Raw genomic sequence first — 27,268 nt, forward strand, 5'->3', positions numbered from 1 at the left:
GATACAAAATCAATGTACACAATTCAGTAGCACTGCTATACACAAACAGCAACCCAAACTAGGAATCAAATCAAGAACACAATCCCTCTTACAACAGCTGAAAAAAAGAAGAAGAAGAAGAAGAAGAGGAGGAGGAAGAAGAAGAAGAAGAAGAAGAAGAAGAAGAAGAAGAAGAAGAAGAAGAAGAAGAAGAAGAAGAAGAAGAAGAAGTAGAAGTACACTTAAGGAGACAAAAGATTTCTACAAGGTAAATAATAAAGCACTATTGAAATAAATTATAGATGACACAAACAAATGGAAACAGATTTCATGTTCATGGATAGGTAGAGTAACTATGTGGACATGACCACAATGCCAAAAACAATCTACAAATTCCATACAATTCCCATAAAAATAGCATCATCATTCTTCACAGAACTAAAAAGCGGAGACCACTGTAAAATTCATATGGAACCAAAAGAAGCCCACATAGCCAAAGCAAGACTAAGCAATAAGAACAAATCTGAAGGCATTGCATTACCAACTTAAACTATACAACAAGGTGATAGTTAACAAAACAGCATGGTACTGGTATAAAATAGGCATATAGACCAATGGAACAGAATAGCAAACCCAGAAATGAACCCAAATACTTACAGTCAACTAATTTTTAACAATGTTAACAAGAACATAAAGTATAAAAAGGACACCTGAGGCCAGGTGTGGTGGCTCACGCCTGTAATCCCAGCACTTTGGGAGGCTGACACAGGTGGATCACCTGAGGTCAGGAGTTCGAGACCAACCTGGTCAACATGGCAAAACCCTGTCTCTACTAAAAATACAAAAAATTAGTCAGGCATGGTGGAGAGCGCCCGTCCCAGCTGCTTGAGAGGCTGAGGCATGATAATTGCTTGAACCCCGGAGTTGGAGGTTGCAGTGAATTGAGAGTGCCCAAAGGATTATAAATCATTCTACTATAAAGACACATGCACACATATGCTTATTGCAGCACTGTTAACAATAGCAAAGACTTGGAACCAACCCAAATACCCATCAATGATAGACTGGATAAAGTAAATGTGACACATATACACCATGGAATACTATGCAGCTATAAAAAGGGATGAGTTCATGTCCTTTGCAGGGACATGGATGACTGGAAACCATCATTCTCAGCAAACTATCACAAGAACAGAAAACCAACCACTGCATGTTCTCACTCATAAGTGTGAGTTGAACAATAAGAACACATGGACACAGGGAGGGGAACATCACACACCAAGGCCTGTCAGGGGGTGAGGGGCTAGGGGAGGGGTAGCATTAGGAGAAATACCTAATGTAAATGATGGGTTGACGGGTGCAAGAAACCACCATGGCACGTATATAGCTATGTAACAAACCTGCACATTCCTGTACATGTACCCCAGAACTTAAAGTATTGAACAAAATTAATATCCATGTAGGGTTTTTTCTACCCTGATGTACTTGATTCAATCTATTCAAGATATTGAATATATATCACTGAAGATACATAATTTGAATAAGCTACTTGAAATCATAGAAATGGTGTTTGCTGGAATTATCACATTAAAGAAAAATGTCAAGGTTTTTTTTGATAGAGCTTTAGGAAGCAATTTCAAAATTCCTGGTAAAATAAAAGTTGCACCTACTCTTGAATTCAGCAATTCCTCTTCTAGATACATTCTCTGCAGGAACTCCTACCACATGCAGGTGGAGACATGAGCTATTCATTTTAGTGTTGTTTATGACAGAAGAAAACAAAGAGCCTAAATGTGCCTCAACAGGCAAATGAATGAATGAACTGTAATAAATTTTTACTAAATGAACTTAAGCCTACAAGTATCAACATGGATAAATCCCCAAAAATTCATGTTGAGGGGGAAAGTTACACAACCATATTAGAGTATCATACCACTTATAGCATATTTTAAAACATTACAATAACCTGAATATTATCTGTCCATCATATATATGCAGCAATGTTATTAAAACAGTAAATAATAAACATCTCAAAAAAATTAGGTGGATGCAGTGACACACAACCATAATCCCAGCTACTCAAGAGACTGAAGCAGGAGAATGGCTTGAATCCCGGAAGTGGAAGTTGCACAGAGCCGAGATCACACAAAGGGAGACTCTGTAGGGAAAAAAAAACACTTTTAATATTCTAATTAATATATAGAATTGAAACAACTATATACAAGAGAAACAATTCTGTATGTAAAATGTATAAGAAAAGTAGGATATGTTTTTGGTAAGAAAAGTTACTAGCAGACGTGAGAATATGGGTCTTGTTTAAGGAAAAGTGATTTTGCCTGGTCTAGAGGTTTTTAAGGACTATTTTAACTTGAGAGGATAGAAATAATAGGTAAATCTGAATGGATATACAAACTTGGAAAAGACAATAAAAAATTGTAAGATGTTATAAATGTGTACGGAACTCTTACCTTGCAGTCAAAACTGTTTGACATTGAATAGATTTGTTTATACTATTTTCTTAAAATTAGCTGTAATATTAAAAATACACTAATACAAAACTAAAAATTTTGATTAAATCAAGTTTTTCTTAAAGTATTGATTTGCTCTCAATGAGATTTCAAGAAATATTAACTTTTAATTTTGAAATCTGCTTTTTAAAAAATTCTCAGATTTATGTCTCAGAATTTCAACTTTTCCTGTATCTTGATACGTGTATGATTTGAAGATCACATCATTGACTTCTCTTCCTTTTTCCCTTGAAAAGACATATCTTTTTGCTGGGCTGCAATGATACCTCTTTCCTTCAACTTTGAAGTTCATTCAACTTTTTCTTCAGCTCCTGTAACATTTTCCCCCTAGTTCTAATTCTCCTGTTATGGTATAACACTATAATGTTTATCTTAAAAGCAGTATTTTCCTCAGATGTAACATGATTTTGTACTTGTGACTTTTTGATATGAATTGTTTCATGTAGCCAGGGAACTTCCCACTTTGTCTTTAGGAGTCATGTGTCTCCCTGCTCAAGGTACTAGTTTTCTTGTTCACCTTTTTCTATAATGCAACATTCTCACAAGACCCTGGACACATTCTTCCTGTGTATAACCAAATGCAAGTACCCTTTTTATCAGGTTTGACTTCCAAGTTATCTAAATGAACATTCTATAAAAAGAAGCAATCACACTACAGGAGGTTTCTCTTTACCTTTTTGGTGACTGGCCTAAAAGTAAAAATTTTACATTTTATCAAGATAATCCTGTGTTGTCTTTATTGGTTTTCACAGTTGCTTGGGAAAACTGAGCAGTAACAGTGTTAAGGTTTTTATATTGGTGGAACTTTCTGTATTGCTTTTGGGGTCTTTTGGTTATCACTCTAGCTAAATGAATAACTATTATTTTAAAATGACCTGTGATTCTGTTTTGATTAAGTGTTTTGAACCTTTGACATCTTCGGTAAGACATTTGGAAAACTGTAGGCGGGCATTATTAAATCATAAATAACATTGATCTTCTTTTGGTTATATATATGGATATGTTATTGATACAAAATTTCCAAAAATTATAAAGATTTATAAAAATCTAATGTGATATTGGTCATACTTTGTGTTAAATCTTTTCTAAAGTTATATCTGTATAGATATATTATTAGTCTAAGTATCCCAAGGATTTCATACAATTTACAAAATTCTACTGGTCCTAATGTGATGTTATCAGTCATAATTCTATATGCTTCATATAATTAAAAAATTAAATTTCTTGCCAATTGAATACTTTCATCAGATTTTAATCATGGCTATTCTAAGTTTTTGTCATCCGAGTTACTCTTTTGAATTCTTTTCTAAAAACAATTGCAATCATCTATAATTAAAATTACTTTTCGTGAAAAGGATTTTGACAAGTACTCTTAAATACAACTCTGATAACTTCAGAGATTATACCATTGCACTAAAAAAACTTTCCGGGACTCTATGGTAAAAAGCTGCATGAGGATTGCTGACCCGATATTCAGCAGAGAAGAGGAAGCAGTAAAAGAAATGAGCTTTTCATGTGAAGCTTATTTTGCACACAAATTTATCATACTATGATTTGTCTTTGGTAAAAATGGGGAATCCGAAACAGAGAAATTACACTTCGAAAGAAAACTATAACGCACCTGTCCCTGCTACCATTAAACCAAATATGTAACTTTCAGAATGTGTCAGGGACTTTATGTGCACCTCCTGCATATACATTTGTTTGTCAATATATCAACCACCCATGGGCTTGGGAATGTGTTGACAGCTGGCACATGAGAGGTATTTGTCTATTAGGTTATCTGGCTACTCCCATGTCTATTTGTATTTCCAGTGTCACTCAGCACTGAACCAGTTTCTTAGAATTGTTTTCCAGGACTAGACAAACCCTACCTGAAAACCAAGAAGACAGACTTTGGCCTGTGTTTGGCGGATATCTATCACCATGGTGGGGAGTGGTCCCTTATGAATATAGGGTTAGAAATCTGTCAGTCACTCTAGATAACTTAGCGAATGAGGCAACTGAAGCCTTAGCTACCCAACAAAAATTTTAGACTTTTAAGGCAGGGTAGTTCAGGATAACAGAATATCCTTAGACCACATATTGGTGGAGCAGAGAGGAGTTTGATGTTGTTATAGCTAACACAGCATGTTGTGTTTACATCAATACATCTTCTGAAGTTAAAAGACATTTAGAAATAATAAGACAAACTTATTGGCTACCACAAATTCTTAGAGAAGAAGGAGGTACCGGGTGGTTCTCAGATTTATTTTCCCTGACCCCACACAGAATTTGATCTATGCTCCAGGGCATAGTCAAATTGGAACTTTATCTACTGTTAATATTCATTGTTGTATATCTGGTCATCTGGTAATGCTGCTTCCAATGCTATGTCAAAACTGCTTTTCAAAAGCAATGCACTAGTGATGCAAAATGTCAATGTTGAACCAGACATTAGAAAATATCTTCAACTTAATATGAAACAATTTGATTCCTCACATTGAGACCTGCACCCCTAGTCAGAAGGAAGAAGCTAGAGTGGACATTTTCCCTAATTCCTCATGATGGAAGAATGCACGTAGGACAAGGGGGATTAAATTTATTGCCCAAGGAATTAAAAAAAAACAAAACAAAACTAATGATGTTACAGCCTAAATTTCCATGGCATGTTTTATACTACCTTCCCCTAATTTGCACATGCAACATGAGTCAGCATATAGAGATAACTGCTCATGCCCAAGGACCTTCCAGACTTCCCCTTTCCCTCCACCAATAACCTGCTCATCTCAGAAGACACCCTCTGTACCTTTTCTAATACAAACGCTGCCTTGAAGCCAGCATGGGGAGGCAGACTTGAGCTTGACACCTGACTCCTTAGGAGTGAACTTGCAGTCTAAAGCTTTTCTTTTCTCAAAAACCCAGTGTCACAGCATTGGCTTCTAGTGTATCAGACAGCGAGCCCCTTTTGCTTCATAACATGATTTATCTAACTTCTATGAAGTTGGAGAACTGGACAAACTGACGTATGTTAATAAAAATCAAAACAGGCTGCATGAGGTGGGATGGGTGAATATTAGCTGAAAAGTTACAAGGGAGTATTTTAAGTGTTAATGAACATGATCTATATATTGATAGGACTTGTCAGATACTTTAAGTGATATAAAGTTTTAAAAAGCTGTAAAGCTGCCAGGTGCAGTGGCTCATGCCTGTAATTCCAGCATTTTGGGAGGCCGAGGCAGGTGGATCATGAGTTCAGGAGATCGAGACCATCCTGGCTAACACCTGTCTCTATTAAAACCTGTGAAACCTGTCTCTACTAAAAATACGCTGTCTCTACTAAAAATACAAAAAATTAGCCAGGCACGGTGGTGGGTGCCTGTAGTCCCAGCTACTCGGGAGGCTGAGGCAGAAGAATGGTGTGAACCTGGGAAGCGGAGCTTGCAGTGAGTCGAGATCGTGCCACTGCATTCCAGCCTGGGGGACAGAGCAAGACTCCATCTCAAAAAAAAAAAAAAAAAAAATCTGTAAAGCCATTCACTTTACACCTGCAGATTTTACTACATTTTAATTTTATAATAATATAAAATAACAAAAAAGAGGTAAAGAATAATCATTAAACAGTAATAGAGATAAGCATCTTTTACTTACAAATATCCCCCTGTCACTAAGCATATAACTGACCAACCTAAGATGCCAGTTGCTGGTTGGGTTCCAAGCAGAATGTTGGGGCATTCTCTGGGGTTTGTTATGGCTTCAGAATCCATGGTTACTGGGCAGAGCCCTGTGGTGGCTGCAGTGCCATGGAGCGGCTGCCATCCTCTGAGGGGTTGGGCCCTGGGCTGATCCTTGGGAAGCTGGGCAAAATGGTGGTGGAGCTGCTGTTCCCTGACCTGAGTCCATGCCTCACCTTCTGCCATCTCCAGGAAAAGACACCAGTGTGTCCGTCTCTCATCGGCTTATTGGTGGGTCTGTTCCTTAGGAGTTAACTTTATGGAAAACATAAAAAGAAGCTTGTGGAAACACTGGATTCTCAAATATAGAAGGATGCCAACTCAATGACAAGTTTAGTACTGCCAAAGAGGAGTACGCAGAGGTCAAGTCATCTTTACAGAATGTCAAGGTAGACAAAGTCTTTTTAGATACACCCAGCCTTATAGATGCTTACAAAATATTAAGAATACCAAGTCAATGCTATTTGGCAGTGAGAGTGGTGAGTGTGAGGATTAGGCAGTGGTCACAGTGGCCTAACTCTGTGAAAAAATGGCCAGAGAGGATGTGGGAAGGGGTGAAGGCCACCATGGGTCTGATGATGCATGGAGCCATTGCTATAATAGAGTCTAATTTTAATATAAAAGGTCAGAGGCTGCCATGTGAGAAATAGGGCAAAGTAGGGAGACTGGGTGGGAGAATATGACAGTGATTGAGGCTGAAGATGGCGATGACTGGACCCGGGGAAGCAGTGGAGGTGGAGATGGAGAGATGGGGTTGGGCTCAGGATCTGTGCTGCAGGCAGAGGCCATGGGACTTGCTGATGCCTTTGGGTGCAGAGAAGAGGGGAGTCAGGATGAGGACAAGGTGTCCTGTGTGAGCATCTGAGTGACGGGGTGTCCTTCACTGCAACAGAGAGAGATGGCAGAGGAGTGCATCTGGATGATAGTTGTTTGGGAGAAGAGTGAAAACTTTTGACACCAGAGTAGAAATACAAAGTGCTCCAAGGAATATAATGTAAAAGATTCAGAGGAACTATCATGGGGACAGCTATCAATGTGATGGGTCATGAGAGAGTGAAGTTACTACAGCAGAGAAGACATTCAAGATCACCAATATATTCCACAGGATAAATCCAATGGTCCTGTTGTTGGCCAGAGCCCTTAGGTTTTCCAGTATCAACAATACCATAGAGTCTCAAGAGTGACCTACCCAAGTCTGTTTCTGCAAGCTGGGGCTTGAGTTTTGCAGAATCTCCATAGCTCAGCCTCCACCACATACATGTGTATCCATGTCCACATGCCATATACATACATGTGCATATTGATGAAGATGAAGATTCTCTTTGACCAGGCTCTAGACAGGCATTCCTGAGTTCTTTTCTAAACTTAGGGCTCATCTGGGCCGGGTGCGGTGGCTCACGCCTGTAATCCCAGCACTTTGGGAGGCCGAGGTGGGCGGATCACAAGGTCAGGAGATCGAGACCACGGTGAAACCCCGTCTCTACTAAAAATACAAAAAATTAGCCGGGCGCGGTTGTGGGCGCCTGTAGTCCCAGCTACTCGGGAGGCTGAGGCAGGAGAATGGCGTGAACCCGGGAGGCGGAGCTTGCAGTGAGCTGAGATCCGGCCACTGCACTCCAGCCTGGGCGACAGAGCGAGACTCCGTCTCAAAAAAAAAAAATAAATAAATAAATAAAAAATAAACTTAGGGCTCAACCTTGGCCCAGGAAATGTAGACTCATCACAAATTATTGAGTCCACCTCTTCCCTTGTATTTAAAGGCTTAAACAAATATTCACGTAGTTCTATCACCTCAAGGCTGTAGTTTTGTACCTATTAACAAACCTGTCTCCTTTCCCCTGTGCCCTCCCCTCCCTATCCTCTCACAACCACTATTCTACTGTAATTTCCATGAGAACAAGTTTATCAATTGCATGCATGAGTGGGATCAAGTGGTACTTGTCTTTTTCTGCCTGGCTTATTTCACCTAACATAACATACATAGGAGTGTGGCTATCTCTTGGACATACTGATCTTATTTCTTTTGGCTAATATACCCAGTGCTGGGATTGTTGGATCATATGACACTTATTTTTAAATTTTTTTGAGAAACTTTTATATTATTTTCTATAACTGTTTATAAGTGCTCCCTTTTCTCCATATGCTTACGAATACTTGCTGTCTTTTTATTTTTTGAGGGGAGACATTCTGACTGAAGTGACACATTACCATGGAGTTGTTGTTTTGATAGCATTTGTTTTTTCCTTAAATAGGAATCTTTTTATTATTTTTTACTGATTTTATAAGTAACACATTCTCATAGTAAGAAATTTAAACAATTTAGAGTTTAAACAATTCAAAACTCCCATAAACATGTTCCTCAAAAAAATCACTGTTGAAAATTTGATGCATATTTTTTGATTTTTTATTGTATTTTTAGTTCCAGAATACATGTGCAGGATGTGCAGGTTTGCTACGTAGGTAAATGTGTGCCTTGGTGGTTTGCTGCACAGACTATCCCATCATCTAAATATTAAGCCCAGCATCCATTAGCTATTCTTCCTGATTCTCTCCCTCCTCCAATCCCCCTACCCTCTGACATGCCCAAGTTTGTGTTATTGCCCTTTCATGTGTCTGCATGTTCTCATAATTCGGTTCCCACTGATAAGTGAAAATATGCAGTATTGGGTTTTCTGTTCCTGGATTGGTTTGCTGAGAATAATGGCCTCCAGCTCCATCCATGTCCCTGCAAAGGACATGATCTCATTTCTTTTTATGGTTGCATAGTATTCCACAGTGTATATCTACCACATTTTCCTTATCCGGTCTCTCATTGATGAGCATTTGGATTGATTCCATGTCTTTGCTATTGTGAGTAGCACCACAATGAACATACTTGTACATGTATATTTGTAACAGAATGATTTATATATTTTTGGGTGTATACCTAGTAATGGGATTGCTAGGTCAAATGATATTTCTGTTTCTAGATCTTTGAGGAATTACCACACTGTCTTCCACAATGGTTGAACTAATTTACATTCCCACCAACAGTGTAAAAATGTTCCTATTTCTCCACAGCCTCTCCAGCATCTGTTCTTTCTTGACTTTTTAATAATCGCCATTCTGACTGGTGTGAGTTGGTATTTCATTGTGGTTTTGATTTGTATTTCTCTAATAATCAGTCATGTTGAGCTTTTTTCATGTTTATTGGCTTGAGGTGCATTTTCCCGATGATTAGTGATATTGAGCATTTTCTCATGTATCTGTTAGTCATTTGTATGTCTTCTTTTGAGAAATGTCTATCCGAGTCTTTGGCTTATTTGGAAATCAAGGTTTTGGGCCTTGTTGTTGTTTGTGAGTTGTTTGAGCTCCTTATGTATTTTGGGTATTAGCTCTGTATCAGCATTATCGTTTGCAAATATACTCTCTCACTCTGTAGGTTGTCTTTTTGCTCTGTTATCTATTTCCCTTGACATGCAGAAGCTTCTCAGTTGCATGTAATGGCATTTGTCTATATTTGCTTTGGTAGTCTATGCTTTTGAAGTTTTGTTCAAAAAGTCCTTGCCTAGACAAATGCCATGGATATTTTTTCCTATGTTTTCTTCCAGTAGTTTCATAGCTTCACATCCAACACTTAAGACTTTAATTCATTTTGAGTAATTGTTGCATGTGGTAAGAGGCAAGGGTGTAGTTTTATTTTTCTGCATGTTGATATCCAGTTTTCCAAGCACTGATTATTAAAGAAGTTGTCCTTTTCTTATTGTGTGTGCATGGCATTTTTGTTCAAAAGTCAGTTTGCTGTAGATGTGTGGATTTATTTGTGGGCTCTCTATTCTGTTCCATCGGCCTATGCATCTACCATGTTGTTTTAGTCCTTAAAGTTTTGCAGTATGTTTTGAGTCAGTTAGTGTGATGCCATCAGCTTTTTTTTTTTTTTCCCCATGATTGTTTGGCTATGTGTGGTCATTTGTGGTTCTATACAAATTTTGGATTTTTTTTTCTATTTCTGTGGAGAATGTCATTGCCATTTTGATAAGGATGACATTGAATCTGTAGTTTGCCTTGAGTAGTATGAACATTTTAGCAACATTAGTTTTTCTAATGCGTGAACATGAGGTTTCTTTCTATTTATGTGTGTTTATTTCTATAATCAGTACTTTGCAGTTTTGATTATAGGAATATTTCACTTTGGTTAAATTTATTTCTAGGTGTTTTACTCTTTTGGAGCTATTGTAAATGATGTTATTTTGTTTTTTCAGAAAATTTGCTATTGGTGTGTAGAAACACTTTTTTATCATGTAATTTTACTGAATTTCTAGAACACAAAAGAGTTTACTCTTTATAAATAACTCTAAGAGAAATACATGAAAGAAAGACTTCCAAAATGTCTCATTGCCTTGTTGGCATTAATGTTCTCACAATGAGGAGATCCCCAAATATTGGGAACCAGCCCCCAATATTTCAATGTAGGTTCTTTTCTATTTTCCCTAAGTGTCTGCCAGTCTGAGAAATAAAGAGAAAGTGTACAAAAGAAATAAATTTTACAGTTGGGTCTCCATGGATGACACCACATGTTGGCAGGTTCCATGATGCCCACTTGAGCTGCAAAACCAGCAAGTTTTTATTAGTGATCTTCAAAGGGGAGGAAGTGTACAAATAGAGCGTGGGTCTCAGAGATCACATGCTTCAAAGGCAATAAAATACCACAAGGCAAATGGGAGCAGAGCAAGATCACAAGGCCAGGATGAAATTAGAATTACTAATGAGGTTCCATGTCCCACTGTGCACGCATTGTCATTGATAAACATCTTAACAGGAAACAGGGCTCAAGACCAGAGAACCGGTCTCACTAGAATTCACCAGGCTGGAATTTTCTAGTCCTAGCAAGCTTGGGGCACTGCAGGAGACCAGGGCATCCCTTATCTTCAACTGCATAAGACAGACACTCCCAGAGCGGCCATTTTAGAGGCTTCCCCCTGGCAATGCATTCTTTTCCCAGGGCTGTTCTTTGCTGAGAAAAAGAATTCAGTGATATTTCTCCTATTCACTTTCGCAAGAAGAGAAATATGACTCTGTTCTGCCCAGCCCTGCAGGCAGTCAGGCCTTATGGTTATCTCCCTTATTCCCTGAAAATCACTGTTATCCTGTTCTTTTAGGATGCCCAAGTTTCATATTGTTCAAACACCCATGTTTTACAAACAATTTGTACAGATAATGCAATCATCACAGGATCCTGAGGCGACATACATCCTCAGCTTACGGAGATGACAGGATTAAGAGATAAGTAAAGACAGGCATAGGAAATTATAAGAATATAAGAATATTGATTGGGGAAGTGATAAATGTCCATGAAATCTTCACAATTTATGTTCAGAGATTGCAGTAAAGACAGGTGTAAGAAATTATAAAAGTATTAATTTGGGGAACTAATAAATGTCCATGAAATCTTCACAATTTATGTTCTTCTGCCAGCTTCAGCTAGTCCCTCCATTTGGGGTCCCTGACTTCCCACAATACCCTGGCCCAGAGTCAATGTGGAAAAGCCTTCTTGTAGAGCTCACATCAGAAAACTCAGGTATATTATTCAAGTATTAATCAAAGGAAAGCAGAAGTGGCTAACCTAAGATCATATAATGTAGACTTCAAAGAAAAGAAAATTACCAGAGACTTAAAAGAATATGATATAATGATAAAAGAATCAATCTATCTAGAAGACATAATCTAAAATATTTATGCACCAAACAACACAGCTGCAGAATTAGGAAAGTGAAAAAGTGATAGGACTGAAAAGAGAATTAGATAAATACTATTCAGCAATAAAGAGAAATGTATTTGAGGCACAAAAACAACTTGGAAAAATCTTCAAGAAATTATGCTGAGTGGAAAAAATAAGTCAATCACAAAACTTTCTATATTTTCCTGGGAAGGTAAATTTACGAAAATAGAGAAGAAATCAGTGGTGGCAAAATATTAGGTCTAAAGTAAGTATGGTAGGCAATGGGGAGTGGGTTTGGTTATAAAAGGACAAGAGGAGATATTCTAGGCCGGGCGCGGTGGCTCAAGCCTGTAATCCCAGCACTTTGGGAGGCCGAGACGGGCGGATCACGAGGTCAGGAGATCGAGACCATCCTGGCAAACACGGTGAAACCCCGTCTCTATTAAATACAAAAAAAAAAAAAAACTAGCCGGGCGAGGTGGCGGGCACCTGTAGTCCCAGCTACTTGGGAGGCTGAGGCCAGAGAATGGCGTGAACCCGGGAGGCGGAGCTTGCAGTGAGCTGAGATCCGGCCACTGCACTCCAGCCTGGGTGACAGAGCGGGACTCTGTCTCAAAAAAAAAAAAAAAAAAAAAAAGAGATATTCTAGTGCTGGAACTGTTACTATCTGAGTAGTATCTACAGGATGGCAGAGAGGGGAACTCTGGACCATCCTTCCTCTGAAACACACACCAATTAGCAAAAATTAGCCCTCAAATTCTATTGCTGAGAATTATAAATTAATTGAAATACTGCTGTTGGAGAATGAATATAGTTTTTGTGGAGTCCTTTGGGTTTCTTTATGTAAGATGATGATGTCTGCAGACAAGAACAATTTTGACCTCTTTTTTTAAATCAATTTGGATGCTCTGAATTTGTTGATGTGAATATGTTCTTTATCATGTTTAAATATGTTCTATCTATACCTAATTTGGTGTTTAATTTGTTAGCTGTGGTTTTGTTATATATCTTCTTTATTGTGTTGAAATATGCTCTTTCTATACCTAATTTGTTGCTATTTATGTTGAAATGTGTTCCTTCTATACCAATTTGTTGAGGAAAGTTGATATGTTAAATTTTATCAAGTATTTTTTCTGCATCTATCGAGATGATCATATGTTTTCATCTTTCATTCTGTTTACATGATGTATCTCTTTTATTGGCTAGCATATTGGGAACTATCTTTCCATCTCTTAGATGAAGTCCTGGATTTCCTAGCCCTTGCAAAGGTACTTTTGCATATGGATCCTTGCAAACTTGATGTTTCTATGGGAAGATGGTCACTGGACACTTGTATTTTGCAAGTTGGTTCACCCCTTTCTCTCTTAAAGATTATTTCCAAAGATGCCCTTCTAATTTTTCTAGAACTGATTCTCAAGTCTCTGACATTGAGGGTTTTTAATGTTAAATATTTGTGTTCCAATGGATTTATGTTTTGGAAGATAAATTTCTCTTAGACAAGGGAAAAGAAACAACTGTGGTGTTCATATAGAGGAGATGGAGATGGGGGAGGACAGCCTTTCCACTGTTCTCAGGTGTCCAGGGCCAGATTTCCTTACCCTGAGCTCAGCTCACCCCACTCACACCTACTGGGAAGTAGACAAAGAGGAAGGAGCCGGGGCTGTTCATCATTTGGAAGTCATGGGGTGTTCTCAGGAGAGCAGAGGAACTTCAGGGAGACTCAGGTCTGTTCGACAAACCAGAAAGCATTCGTGCCACATGAGTGCTGACACAGCAGTTTTCAAGGCGTTTTCTGAGCATGAATTCCCCAAGATGCACAAATGAAACACTGCCCAAACCTCCTGGAAAACTGTGACCTCTCATCCTCTTCACAATAACACAATGGACATTTGCATTTTCTGAAACAATGTGACCTTGGGACTAACTTAGACAGTGCGATTTATTAATATCCAAGCAACTTGCATTTATAGAACATCTGGAAAGCACTGTGTTTATGCGTCTCAAATCTTAATTATAGTCCATGTTGCTTGCAACTCAGAAAAGTGGGTGAAGCATGTTTTCTGTCTCTGTCAGACCCCACCAGCCAGAAATGTATTGCCTCCTCTCTACCTTTCCAGGTGAAAGGAGTGCTGTATTTGCTACATACTCAGTGCCGTGCTCACTTCCAAAATGTACATTCTGCTGTCTTTCTCAGTGTCAGGTCTCTGAAGGCCTGCCCTAAACTCTTTCTTTCCTATACAGCTAAATTTACCACTCAGTTAATCACTTCCTTTATGAGGTCTTTCTCACTCCACATCCTGCCAACCTAGCCTCCCTCCTCCCCAGCCTGGATTGAGTGCCCTCCTCTATACCTATCTCTACCATTCAACAAATAAAAGTAAAGAGGTGCTTCTTTATCACTTGCTTTGTTCTAGGCACTTAAAACTGCTCAATAAATACTTGGGAGTGAATCTGCAAGTAGTATGTTTGCTCTGTGAACAAGAGTATTTTATTTTACTCATAGTTGCAGCTCTAGCACCATGTAAGCAACTGCCAATAAATACATTTGTTTGACAAATAAGTATATGTATTATGTGCACATAAAACTCCTAATATTCTCATAAATCAAAATACTAGCTAGTTAAATAAATTAATTAGTACATTAATAGACGTGATTGGGATAGGGAAAGGGGCTGTTTGAGTCTAGTCCATACTTGAAGATTCACAAATATGGTGGAAACTAAACAACATACTTCCTTTAAATGCCTACAGTAAAAAAAAGAAAGACCTCCAGTCAATAACCTAACTTTATACCTGGAGTAATTAGAAAAAGAGTAACTAAACCAAAAGCTAATAGAAGAAAGGACATAATAAAGATTAGAAATAAAATACAGATAGAAATAAGATAATGAAGACTAAAATAAAGGAAAGAACAGAAAAACAATAGACAGAATTAAAAAACCAAATGTTGACTCATTGAAAAAATCGGAAAAATTGACAAATATTTAGCCACACTGGCAACAACAAAAAGGGAGACGACAGAAATAACTAAAGAGAAATAAAAATGCAGATATGATTTACAATCCTTAAAGAAACAAAAAGAATTAAAAGAGAATACTATGAACAATTATAAGTAAACAAATTAGATAACCCTGATGAAACAAACAAATTTCCAGAAACATAAAAATTGTCTACGCTGACTCAGGAAAAACTGGAAAATCTCAAAATATGTGTAACAAGTAAGAGAGTGAATCATTCATCAAAAGCTGCTAACAGAAAAAGTCAATGAAGGCAGACCTTCATAGGTGAATTCTACCTAGAATTTAAAGAAGAATTGAAACCAATACTTCTCAAATTCTTCCCAAACATAGAAGAGGAGGGAATATTTTCTATGGTATTCTAATATGCCAGCATTATTATCCTGAATATATTAGCCAAATAAAGACATGACAAGAAAAAATTACAGAGCAGTATCCCCTAAAGATAGAGATATAAAACTACACATATGGATACACACATACAAACAAAAATACAAGAAAGATGTATGTATCTATTAGTACGTTAAGAGGATTGTACATCATGGCCAAATGGGGCTTATCTTAGAAATTCTAGTCTGGGTCAACATAAGAAAATCAAGTAAAATACCACATTAATAAAGTAAAGGGAAAAAACACAGTATAATCTAAATTGCTGCAGAAAAGGTATTTGAAAAAATCCAACTTCCATTTATGATAACGAAGAAAACAAGGAATACAGTTTCCTCAACGTGAAAAGAGCATTAGTGAAGAATCCACAGCTTACATTATAGTCACTCATGAAAGAAAGTTTTCCTCTGAATATCAGGAAGAAGACAAAGATACCCACTTTCACCAGTGCTATTTAACATTGTATTGGACATTCTACTCAAGCAATTAAACAAGAAACAGAAATAAAGACATCCATTGTAAAGGAAGAAGTAAAACTATATATACTTACAGGTGAGATAGTCCTAAAGATAGAATATCATAAAGAATCAACAAGAAAGACACTATAGCCAATAAACATTCAGTAAAGTTTCCAGGTACAAGCTCAACACACAAAAATCATTTGTGTTTCACATTTGCAAAGACAATCTGAAGAGGAAGTTAAGAAAACAATTCTATTTACGGCAGCATCTAAAAGAATAAAATACCTAGAAATAAATTTAACCAAGAAGGTGTAATACTTGTATACTGAAAACTACAAAACATTACTGAAAAGTACTAAAGAAGGCATAAATAAATGAAATAGAATCTCATGCTTATGTTTTGGAAGATTTCAGATTGTTAAGATGACAATACCATTCAAAATAACCTACAGATTAAACACAATTCCTACAAAAGCTCATCAACATTTTTGCAGAAATAAAAAACTGATCCTCAAAGTCACGTGGAATTATAAGGGGCCCTGGGTAGCCAAGATAATTTTTAAAAAGAAAAACAGTCAGAGGACTCACAATTTCCAATCTCAAAACTATTAAGTTTCTAATTAGAAAGCTACAGTTATCAAAACAATGTGGTCATAGCGTATGTATAGACATATAAACAAATGGAATACAACTGACATCCCTAAAATAAACTACCCATGGCCAACTGATTTTTGACAAAGTTGTCAAATCCATTCACTGGGAGAAAAAAAGTCTGCAACAAATGATGCTGGGTCAACTGAATTTCCACATGAAAAAAATGAATTTATAGACTACCTTAAACCACATACAAAAATTAATTCAAAATGGCTGAAATATTGCAGGATTGATAAGGAATCAGAGAGACCAACGAGGTTGAGGAGGATATTTATTATTTAGGTGCACTGACCCAGTCGGATTAACATCCAAAGGACTGAGCCCTGAACAAAGAGTCAAGTTACCTTTTAAGTATTTCGTGGGTTGGGGGAGATTTGTGCTGGGGGAAGCATATTACAGAAGCAAGAAACAAAGACAATTATTTAATTAAGACATGCATTACATCATTTCTTACTTTTCAAGGAAAAACATGTTTTATGACTTGAGTTTATCTGTCTAGAGACCTTGCAGCTGCACAGCTAGAGAAACAGGGTCTTCGCAATGCCTGGGAAAGGGAGAGAAGGCTCACAAGCCACAGAAAAACAGGCAGTTAATTTTCAAAGGACTCCAGCTCTTTCTCTTTCTCAGGGGGAATTGGGTTTTCTTACATACAACTGAGTTTCTGCTTACACATTCTTTAATTTCTTTTAATTCTTGTTTCATAATAACCTAAATATAAGACCTAAAACAGTAAACTGTTTAGAAGAAAACATAAGGTAAACCTTTGATTTGGTGCTGGATTCTCAGATATGACGTGAAATGCATGAGCAACAGAAGAAAAAATAAATTAAAAATAGTTCAGCGGTACACCAAAAAGCTAAAAAAAAAATTACCCGTTGATGCAACAATTCAACTCATATGTATATACCCAAAAGAATTGAAAATAGGGAATTGAACATATAATAATATGCTAATGTTCACCAAAGCATTATTCATGATGGCCAAAAGATATACATGAGCAGATGAATGAATAAACAAAATACAGTACACACTACAGTGAAATATTATTCAGTCAGGAAAGAAAAAGTTCTGACACTTCCTACATATAGGTGAAACTTGAAAACACTATGCTAAGTAAAACAAGGTAGTCACAAAAGAGCAAATATTGTCATAATGCTACTGACATGAAATACTTACAAAAGTCATATTCATAGAGAAAAAGTAGATCAGAGGTTACCACAGGCTGGTGAGAGGGGGAAATGAATAGTTATTGCTTAATGGTTTTAGACTTTCTGTTTGGAGTTATGAAAACGTTTTGGAAATAGAAAGTGAAGATGGTTGCACAACATTGTGAGTGCAATTAATGCCACTGAATTGCACACATAAAAGTGGTTAAAATAGTAAATTTCATGTTATGTGTATTTTACCACAATAGAAAAAAAGATATTGTCAAAATGTTTCAGCATAATTTGTTGAATTCCTGCAATTAATTTCTTTTTCTTTTCATTTTAAACAAGAAGTTTGTTTAAACAACAAGATGCTTGACTTGAAGGGAAAACTATCTAGGATTCTTTTTTGTTTTAGAGTAATTTATCCCTACTTAAAGACAGATTGCCCTACATGTAGCAGCTACATACAAAAAAGTTAAAAAATTGTCCTTGGCTTTACAATGATAAATGAAAAACGTTAAAATTCCTCAACTGAACAAGGTATGCAAGGATTTTTATGTTGTGTTTTTGTTAAAACAGTGAGAGCAAAATAACTTACTGGAATATAAAGATAAGAGCTGAATGAGCACGCCACTAATGGAGAAAGGGGGTATTTTCACAGAATCAGTATTTTTCCACATCCCATCTCCACTTGATGTCAATCAAAACATACCATTGGCTGTTTAGTTAAAAAAAAATGCAATATGCTTGTGCACATATACCAGTTACTTTATGTACAATAAAGGAATGGGGAAGGGGGAAATGAAAGAATAGAGAAAACTATAGGGTAGTAGTCAGGATATGGTGGAACCAAATTGCAGTTTTCTAACTGAAAATGTAATCTTGGTCTTTAAAGAACAGAGTTCTGGAGTAAAGAAGCAGGTTCCCTTTTCACTAGACACCTCCCGTCTGCTATTGGAACACATCAATTGTTATCTTCATACTCCATTTCCAACTGTGCAGGTGTGTCTGTTTCATTGATTGGTTGCCCATCGAATCGGAATCTGATCTGCCTCATTGACAATCCCTGTCATTCACATTAGGCTTTCATTAGTTTACTAAGTGGTGTATGCCTCTTAATCTTAAACTGCACCACAGAACCATCCTGCCCCGCCACCTCCAAATTAATATGATCGTTGTTCTCAGTCTTGACTCCTTCCTTGGGCTTTTCATCGGCCATGGCCAGCGCCTGAGTCTCCTCAGCTGCAGCTTCACAAAAGAGGTACCACGTCCGGACCAAACGAGTACACAAGCAGCACCAGGAGTGGCAGAAGAAGGAGTTGGCAGTGGTGGACGAAGGAGAGCTTGAGAGGTTTTTTTTTTTTTTTTTTTTTTTTTGATTCAGAGTCTCACTCTGTGGCTCAGGCTGGAGGGCAGTGGCATGATCTTGGCTCACTGTAACCTCCACCTCCTGTGTTCAAGTGATCCTCCCACCTCAGCCTCCCGAGTAGCTGGGACCATAGGCACACACCACCACACCCAGCTAATTTTTTGTGTTTTTTAGTAGAGATGGCGTTTTTCCATGATCTCAAGCTATGTGTGCACCTCAGCCTCCCCAAATGCTGGGATTACACGTGTGAACCACCAAGCATGGCCCTGCATAGAATTTCTTCTGCATTTTTATCAACAATCCATTTGGCATATGTCTTAGTTCCAGTGGCCATAATAAAATACCACACACTGTGTGGCTTAAACAACAGTTATTTTCTCACAGGTCTGGGGGCTGAGAGTCTGGTATCAGGATACCAGCATGGCGAGGTCCAAGTGAGGGCCTGTTTCCATCTTGCAGATGACCACTGCGTGTTCATGTGGCCTTTCCTCTGCACATGCATGTGAAGAGAGCAAGCTCTCATTTCCTTTTCCTATAAGGCATTAATCTCATCTTAAGAGCCCAACTCTCATGAACGAATCTAACCGTAACTACCTCCAAAAGGCTCCATCTCCAAATACCACCATATTGAGGACACAGGCTCCAACATGTAAATTTGGGGGAGACACAAACATACAGTCTATAACAGCATATTTCTGAGTCAATGTCTAGATTTTCCATTCTTTTTCCTTTTTTCTATGTGTGGATTCCATCAATGTGTATATTTCATTAAAACCCTGTTCTGTGGGGGTTCAGTCAGGCTGGTGGGAAAAAAAATTAGTTATAACAGCCACAAACCCTCTTGGAAGGCCTGAGAGTTTGCATAAGCTCCAGTAATAAATCTGCCTGAAGGCAGCCAGAGTCTCTCTGCAGGAGCCAAAGAACTTAAGGTTCAAATACAAATGAATGTAGAGTAGTTTATCTAACTAACTTGTTTACTCATGTGGTCTTAAGACTAACCTTTGTTTTACCGCAGGTGCTTAATTGCTTTCTACTCGGAAAGTCCACAATGTCAATTACCCTCTAGTGGTGTTTACTCACGACCTTTGTCAATTAATATCTACTGAATAAATGCAAGTCACGCTAACTGAGTGAGGCTGTGGCTGCTACTAAGTGGCCCAAATGCTCAGCTGGACTGGCAAAGCAGAATATCTGTGTGTCAGTGTACTTTTTTCATCCGTTGTTGGGTCAGGGTCTGTGGGACGGACCTCCACACTGTTCTCTTATTGCAACTTTATACAGTAGTCCGCCCTTATCCAAAGGAGATGCATTCCAAGACCCCCAGTGGATGCCTGAAACCTTGGATAATATTGAGCCCTGTAAATACTGTATGTGTGTGTGTATATACATATAAATATGATAAAGTTTAATTTATGAAATAAACATAGTAACAGATTAACAGCAATAACTCGTCAGAAAACAGAAAAATTATAACAATATGCCAGCATCACTACACTTGCACTTTAGGGCCATCATTAAGTAAAACAAAGGGTACTTGAACACAAGCACTGCAAAACCATGACAGTGGATCTGATAGCCAAGACAGCTACTAAGTAACTAGCAGGTGGGTAGCATATACAGCCTGGGTGTGCTGGACACAGCTTGATTCATGTCCCTGAAGTGATGGCATAGGACTGTGCAAAATGTCACCATACTACTCAGAATAGCATCCAATTTAAAACTTACGAATTTTTTATTTCTGGAATTTCCCATTTAATAGTTTTGAACTGCAGTCAAACTTAGGTAACTGAAACTGTGGAAAGCAAACCCTCAGGTGAGGGGTGACCTGTTATAAGCCTTCACACTGGCTTACACCATATGATGAGTCCTCATGCTATACTTTCTTTTAAAATTTTTTCAGATATGTCTAGTTCCTTTGCCTGTTTATTCAAATTTTTCAATAAGGTTATTTAGGACTAAAACACCTCATTGGGATTTTGACAGGAATGCCAATAAACCTATAAATCATGCCGATGAGAACTAACATATTTACTATGTTGAGTCTTTCAATCAATCAAGAAACCATATATCTTCAATTGTTTCAGTATTATTTTCTTTCTTTCATCAGCATTTTGTAATTTTCAGCACAAAGGTCTAATATATATTTTGTTTAATTTATACCAAAATATTTCATTTTCTATGGAATGATTATTAGCGGTTTTTTTCTGATTTTTAAAAAATTATACTTTAAGTTCTGGGGTACATGTGCAGAATGTTCAGTTTTGTTATATAGGTATACACGTGCCATGGTGGCTTGCTGCACCCATCAACCCCTCCCCCACATTAAGTATTTATCCTAATGCTATTCCTCCTCTAGTTCCCCTCCCCTTAACAGGCCCTTGTGTGTGATGTTCCCCTCCCTCTGTCCACGTGTTCTCATTGTTCAACTCCCACTTATGAGTGAGAACATGCAGTGTTTGGTTTCCTGTTCTTGTGTTAGTTTACTGAAATAATGGTTTCCAGCTTCATCCATGTCCCTGCAAAGGACATGAACTCATCGTTTTTTATGGCTGCATAGTATTCCATGAGTATATGTACCAAATTTTCTTCATCCAGTCTATCATTGATGGACATTTGAGTTGGTTCCAAGTCTTTGCTATTGTGATAGTGCTGTAATAAACATATGTATGCATTTATAGTAGAGTGATTTATAATCCTTTGGGTATATACCCAGTAATGGGATTGCTTGGTCAAATGGTATTTCTAGTTCTAGATTCTTTTTTTTTTTTTTTTTTTTTTTTGAGACAGATTCTCGCTCTGTCGCCCAGGCTGGAGTGCAGTGGCACAATCTCAGCTCACTGCAACCTCTGCCTCCCAGGCTCACGCCATTCTCCTGCAAATTCTGTCTCCCAGGTTTAAGTGATTCTCCTGCTTCAGCCTTCTGAGTAGCTAGGATTACAGGTGTACACCACCATGCCCAGCCAATTTATATATTTTTAGTAGAGACGGGGTTTTGCCATGTTGGCCATGCTGGTCTCGAACTCCTGACCTCAAGTGATTTACCCACTTCGGTCTCCCAAAGTGCTGGGATTACAGGCGTGAGCCACTGTGCCTGGTGGCCCTATCATTCTTTGTTCACTGTATGATCTTTAGAAGAAAGGTGGGCAACAGGTGGCCAGCAGTGGTCTACCTGTGGTGATTTTATTCTTGATACCCTCTGATCTTTCTATGGCCACTATCTGTACCACTCTCGGAACAGCACAGAGACATTGGTAGAGAGAAGTTGTCCCCTCACCTCTGGCAGAAAATGGATGTTCACACAAGGTCAGGAGATCGAGACCACGGTGAAACCCCGTCTCTACTAAAAATACAAAAAATTAGCCGGGCGCGGTTGTGGGCGCCTGTAGTCCCAGCTACTCGGGAGGCTGAGGCAGGAGAATGGTGTGAACCCGGGAGGCGGAGCTTGCAGTGAGCCGAGATCGCGCCACTGCACTCCAGCCTGGGCGACAGAGCGAGACGCCGTCTCAAAAAAAAAAAAAAAAAAAAAAAAAAGAAAATGGATGTTCAGACCCTTCACCTTCCTGACGTCAGAGCTAACACGTTCAATACAATAGTTATTGGCCATGTGTGGCTGGCTACTGGGTGCCTGGAATGTTGCTGCAATTTGCTAGAAACTAAATTGTAATTTGCTAGAAAGATAAAATACAGAGTTAGTTTCAAAGATATAGTTCCAAAAATATATATACTTCATTAATCATTACATATTGCTCACATATTACAATGATAATATTTTGGATATATTGGGTTAATTAAATTGCTACAACTAATTTCACCTGTTTCTTCTTCTTCTTTCTTAATTTTTTTTTTATTTTTGAGATGGAGTCTTGCTCTGTCGCCCACACTGGAGTACAATGGCGTGATCTTGGCTCACCTCAACCTCTGCCTCCTGGATTTAAGCGATTCTCCTGTCTCAGCCTCTCTAGTAGCTGGGATTACAGGCACCTGCCATCATACCCAGCTAATTTTTGTATTTTTGTAGAGACGGGGTTTCACCATATTGGCCAGGCTGGTCTTGCACTCCTGACCTCGGGTGATCCGCCTGCCTCGGCCTCCCAAAGTGCTGAGATAACAGGCATGAGACACTGCACCCGGCTTTCTTTTCTTTCACTTTTATTTTCTTTCTTCTCTTCACTTTTCTTTCTTTCTCCTTTTTCTTCCTTCCTCTTCCTTCCTTTCTTCTTTCCTTCCTTTCTTTTTTCCTTCCTTCCTTCTTTCCTTCCTTCCTTCCTCCCTCCCTCCCTCTCTTCCTTCCTCCTCTCTTTCTCTCTCTCTTTCACTCTTTCTCTCTCTCTCTCTCTTTCTCTCTTCTTTTTTACTTGAGATGGAGTTTCGCTCTTGTTGACCAGGCTGGAGTGTGCACTGGGGCGATCTCAGCTAACTGCAACCTCCGCCTCCCTCTGCCTTCCGGGTTCAAGAGATTCTCTTGCCTCAGCCTCCCAAGTAGCTCGGATTACAGGCGCCCGCCACCACGCCTGGCTAAGTTTTGCATTTTTAGTAGAGACGGGGTTTCATCATGTTGGCCAGACTGGTCTCAAACTCCTGACCTAAGGTTATCCACCCGCCTCGGCCTCCCAAAGTTCTGGGATTACAGGCGTGAGCCACCTCGCCTGGCCCTTCTTTATTTTTCAAGTCTGGCTACTAGAAAATTTAAAATTCACATGTGGTTCACATCTTATTTCAGAAGATTGGCTCCTGTTAAAAATCTCAGGCTGCTAGTTCAAAGCACTAGGAGCCAGGAAGATCATAAAATCTGAAATTTTAAAATAATTATTTTTTTAAATTTGTGAATAGCCATATATTATTTATAACTGCTTATGACCTTATACACAAGGTTAGGGGAAAATACCCTCTAAGGTGGGCCTGGCTCAGCTCAGGTAGGAAGCCCTGCCTGAAAAGCCTGCAACCTGGGCTGTCACTCTTTCTTCACTTCGCCCAGCATTTGGTCATATCTTCTGTCACTCAGGGCCTGAAGGGGCGGGTCCTTAAACCTTATCCAATCAGGAGCACTGAGCTGGGAACCGTCCAATCAGGCACACAGCTGGAGTGGAAAGGACGGCTTCCGGGATGTGGCTGGGCCGTTGTTTCTCGCTGCTGCTGAGCTCCAGGTCTCTCCACTGTTCTGTGTCCTCAGCGTGTGTGGCTTCATGACCCGAAGGTATTGGGAGATCCATAGCTAAGATGCCAGGACCCCCTGAAAGCCTAGAAATGGTGAGAGTGCCGGGTCCGACATCGCGAGAGAGGGCAAGGGGTTGCTTGGAACCGGTGGGAAGTGGCTGTGACGTGACTCAGGCCTCCTCGCAGTCAGCTCCACAATCTGCGCCCGAGTTTTCCTTGCCCAGCTCGGCCTCAGTCTCCTTCAGTCATAAGTTGGCTGCTGCGCCGACAGCCGGGGCCTCGGGCGTCTTGTCTCTTCCCTGCACTGTGACTGTGCCCTGCCTGGAGCCCTCTCTAGCAGCTCTGCACCCGCAGCACCGCGTCTCAAATTGTGCAGGGACCACGGGAGGGTCGTCAGGGGAGAATCCTGAGTTGGGTTGCGGGTTCATGAATGCGAAGAGCTTTGGTCCGTGGGGTTCCCAGTTGCTATTTTTTCCTATTAAAAATTTATGGAGTCACTGCAAAAATATTAAAGAATTTAATCAGAGTGGTTCTAGAATTGTAGAGCACCCAGCTATGTTTTGTAGTTTGTGGTCTGTGGGAGAGGCTTGAAGGAAAATCTTTTATAAAATGCATGGTGAAGAAACCAAATTTAGTAATTGATTAGGTACAGTTACGTGGTTTCTTAATTTGTGCATTAAAGGTGAAAATTTCCTGGTTTTGTAATCAGAGCTTAATTGGCAGTTTATAGTTGCTGGAGCCTGAATTTTGTTTCTCTGAATGTAGTAATTAAAAATAATGCACCTGAGTTAGATTTAGATTTTTTTTTTTTAAGTAAGAATCCAGGGACTAGAGATACCTCAGTCTAATTGCCTGCCACTTATTTATTTTCACACTCCACAGGGAACTGATTTTCTGCTGTATTTTTCACCTGTGTCCCAAGCAGCGTCTTGGAACCCATCCCCCATTTCTCCAGCCTCACTCTGGCTTGCAGTAAGATAATTTCCAGTTTCTTCTGACGTTCCCAAATGCCAGCTTTTCCTCCCTAGTTCATATTATTGCCTTTTTGTCTTTTAGTGTACTTTTTTATACCATATTTTAATTATTTTTTTCGCAAAGCATTAAATGGTTAAATGGTGCGTTTAAGGAGATTTGTTATCTGTAAATATTTCCCATGAAAAGAAAGCAAATAATAATACTCTGACACTATACTGTCGTAAATCTCTGTGTCTCTTTTGCTTTTATCTTGTCTAGGCACAGAGATGTTACCGGAATGTTTTTGGGTCAAAGTTCTCCTTTGGAAAATTTATGGGATGATGTGTCCTCAGCCACCCTTTGGTTTTTTCCTGTTCATGGGTTTCAGTACTATCTGGGGATACACAATGGTAACTGCCATGGTTATGTTAGCTAGAGTGTCCATTGGATTTCAGCTTCTGGTATATTTTCTCCCATAAGATGACCTGAGGTATGGAGTGTATCCTCTCAAGGGAGCAAGTGGATATTCTGGGGCTAAGGGGAATCTGCCGGTGGGCTCTTATTTTGAAAGGGTAACCCCTTGAAATGTTAAAATTGCCTTCACCCAACCAGGCTTCCGTTTCTTAGAGACAAATTGCTGGTCAGCCAATCAGATGCTGGTAATGAGGGGAAAACACAAATAATTTCTGCCCCCTGGATTCTCTAAGGGGAGCAGAAAAATAGTGAAATAAATATAGTAAAAGAAAGGGAGTAAAAAAAAAAGTGAAAATTTTGTGACCAAAAAAATAGTATCCCAAAAGACAGACAAGAACAAAAACAAAACTGACTCCAGTGAGATGGTGTAAGAGCTGGCCAAGTAAAATGCAAGTGGGACAGTCACCGAGAAACAGTGCAGTGTCTTCTGGATGGGTGGTTCTTGAGCACACAATGAGCAGGAGTGGGTGGAAGAATCAAGTGATTGAATGGCCTTACTTGAAACATGAGTCAGACACATCTGTTATTTATTTATTTATTATTTATTTTATTTTTATTTTTTTGGGACATAGTCTCACTGTCGCCCAGGATGGAGTGCTGTGGCCTGATCTTGGCTCACTGCAAGCTCTGCCTCCCAGGTTCACGCCATTCTCCTGCCTCAGCCTCCCGAGTCGCTGGGACTACAGGCGCCCGCCACCACGTCCGGCTAATTTTTTGTATTTTTAGTAGAGAGGCTTTCACCGTGTTAGCCAGGCTGGTCTCAATCTCCTGACTTCGTGATCCATCCGCCTTGGCTTCGTGAGCCACCGCGCCCAACCCACATCTGTTATTTCACCAGCACTTCCACTCATGGATTTGTCACCTTGAAGGGATTTGTTCACTTATTTTGACCAGAGTTTTTATAGTAGGGCTTGAAAGGTAGAAAAATATTTACAAAAGACATGAAAGATGTGAGTTTCAAAAAATTAGTATCTAATCATACATGTCATTTGTTAAAAATTCTCACATACCTTTTTCTTTCCCAGAGTGAGTTTACGAATTTTCTCAGGTGTTTTTTTTTTTTCGTAACTGGGTGATTTCAAACAGAATTTCAAGGCTTAGCTTTTAGAATGCTGCCAAGAAAAAGAAGAGGAAAAAATCTCTATTTCATTTTTGCTGTAGAAAATGAATACATTTCCATGAGAAATTGTGGTAGATAATTGATTGGTTACATAGATTCATAAAAACATCAGTTCCTTTTTTTGCAAGATAAATTTTTGACAGTGAATATCTCTGTTCAAATCCTGTTTTCTTGATTCGTGAGTTTCATGCTAAATATTATGAGACAAAAGTTGGTACTGCCTAGAAGTGTTTTCATGACTCATTGTTTACTGCATGATTTTTAATGGAATTAATAGAATAAGACATTTATTTTCCAAAAGAAATAGATACTTTTTCTTTTCTTTTCTTTTTTGAGACGGAGCCTCGCTCTGTCGCCCAGGCTGGAGTGCAGTGGCCGGATCTCAGCTCACTGCAAGCTCTGCCTCCGGGGTTTACGCCATTCTCCTGCCTCAGCCTCCCAAGTAGCTGGGCCTACAGGCGCCTGGCTAGTTTTTTGTATTTTTTAGCAGAGACGGGGTTTCACCGTGTTAGTCAGGGTGGTCTCGATCTCCTGACCTCGTGATCCACCCGTCTCGGCCTCCCAAAGTGCTGGGATTACAGGCTTGAGCCACCGCGCCCGGCCTGCTTTTCT

General features: G+C 39.0%; 1 protein-coding gene and 2 pseudogenes across 2 annotated transcripts in view; 1 reads left to right on the top strand and 2 right to left on the bottom strand.

The window, feature by feature from the left end:
* LOC106994678 (hsc70-interacting protein pseudogene) overlaps positions 1 to 27,268 on the bottom strand; it is a 146,369-nt pseudogene that overhangs the window by 104,991 nt on the left and 14,110 nt on the right. The gene's annotated exons all lie outside the window — the stretch shown is intronic.
* LOC106994681 (small ubiquitin-related modifier 2 pseudogene) lies at positions 18,337 to 18,850 on the bottom strand (annotated as a pseudogene).
* The window catches only part of LOC693611 (uncharacterized), a 156,593-nt gene continuing 153,392 nt past the window's right edge, over positions 24,068 to 27,268 (top strand). Inside the window, 2 exon segments of the mRNA XM_077978581.1 lie at positions 24,068 to 24,201; positions 24,991 to 25,080. Coding sequence (XP_077834707.1) covers positions 24,172 to 24,201; positions 24,991 to 25,080 — 120 coding nt within the window. The 5' untranslated portion in view covers positions 24,068 to 24,171.

This window comes from Macaca mulatta, chromosome 19, assembly GCF_049350105.2.
Source record: "Macaca mulatta isolate MMU2019108-1 chromosome 19, T2T-MMU8v2.0, whole genome shotgun sequence".
NCBI classification, from domain to species: Eukaryota; Metazoa; Chordata; class Mammalia; order Primates; family Cercopithecidae; genus Macaca; species Macaca mulatta.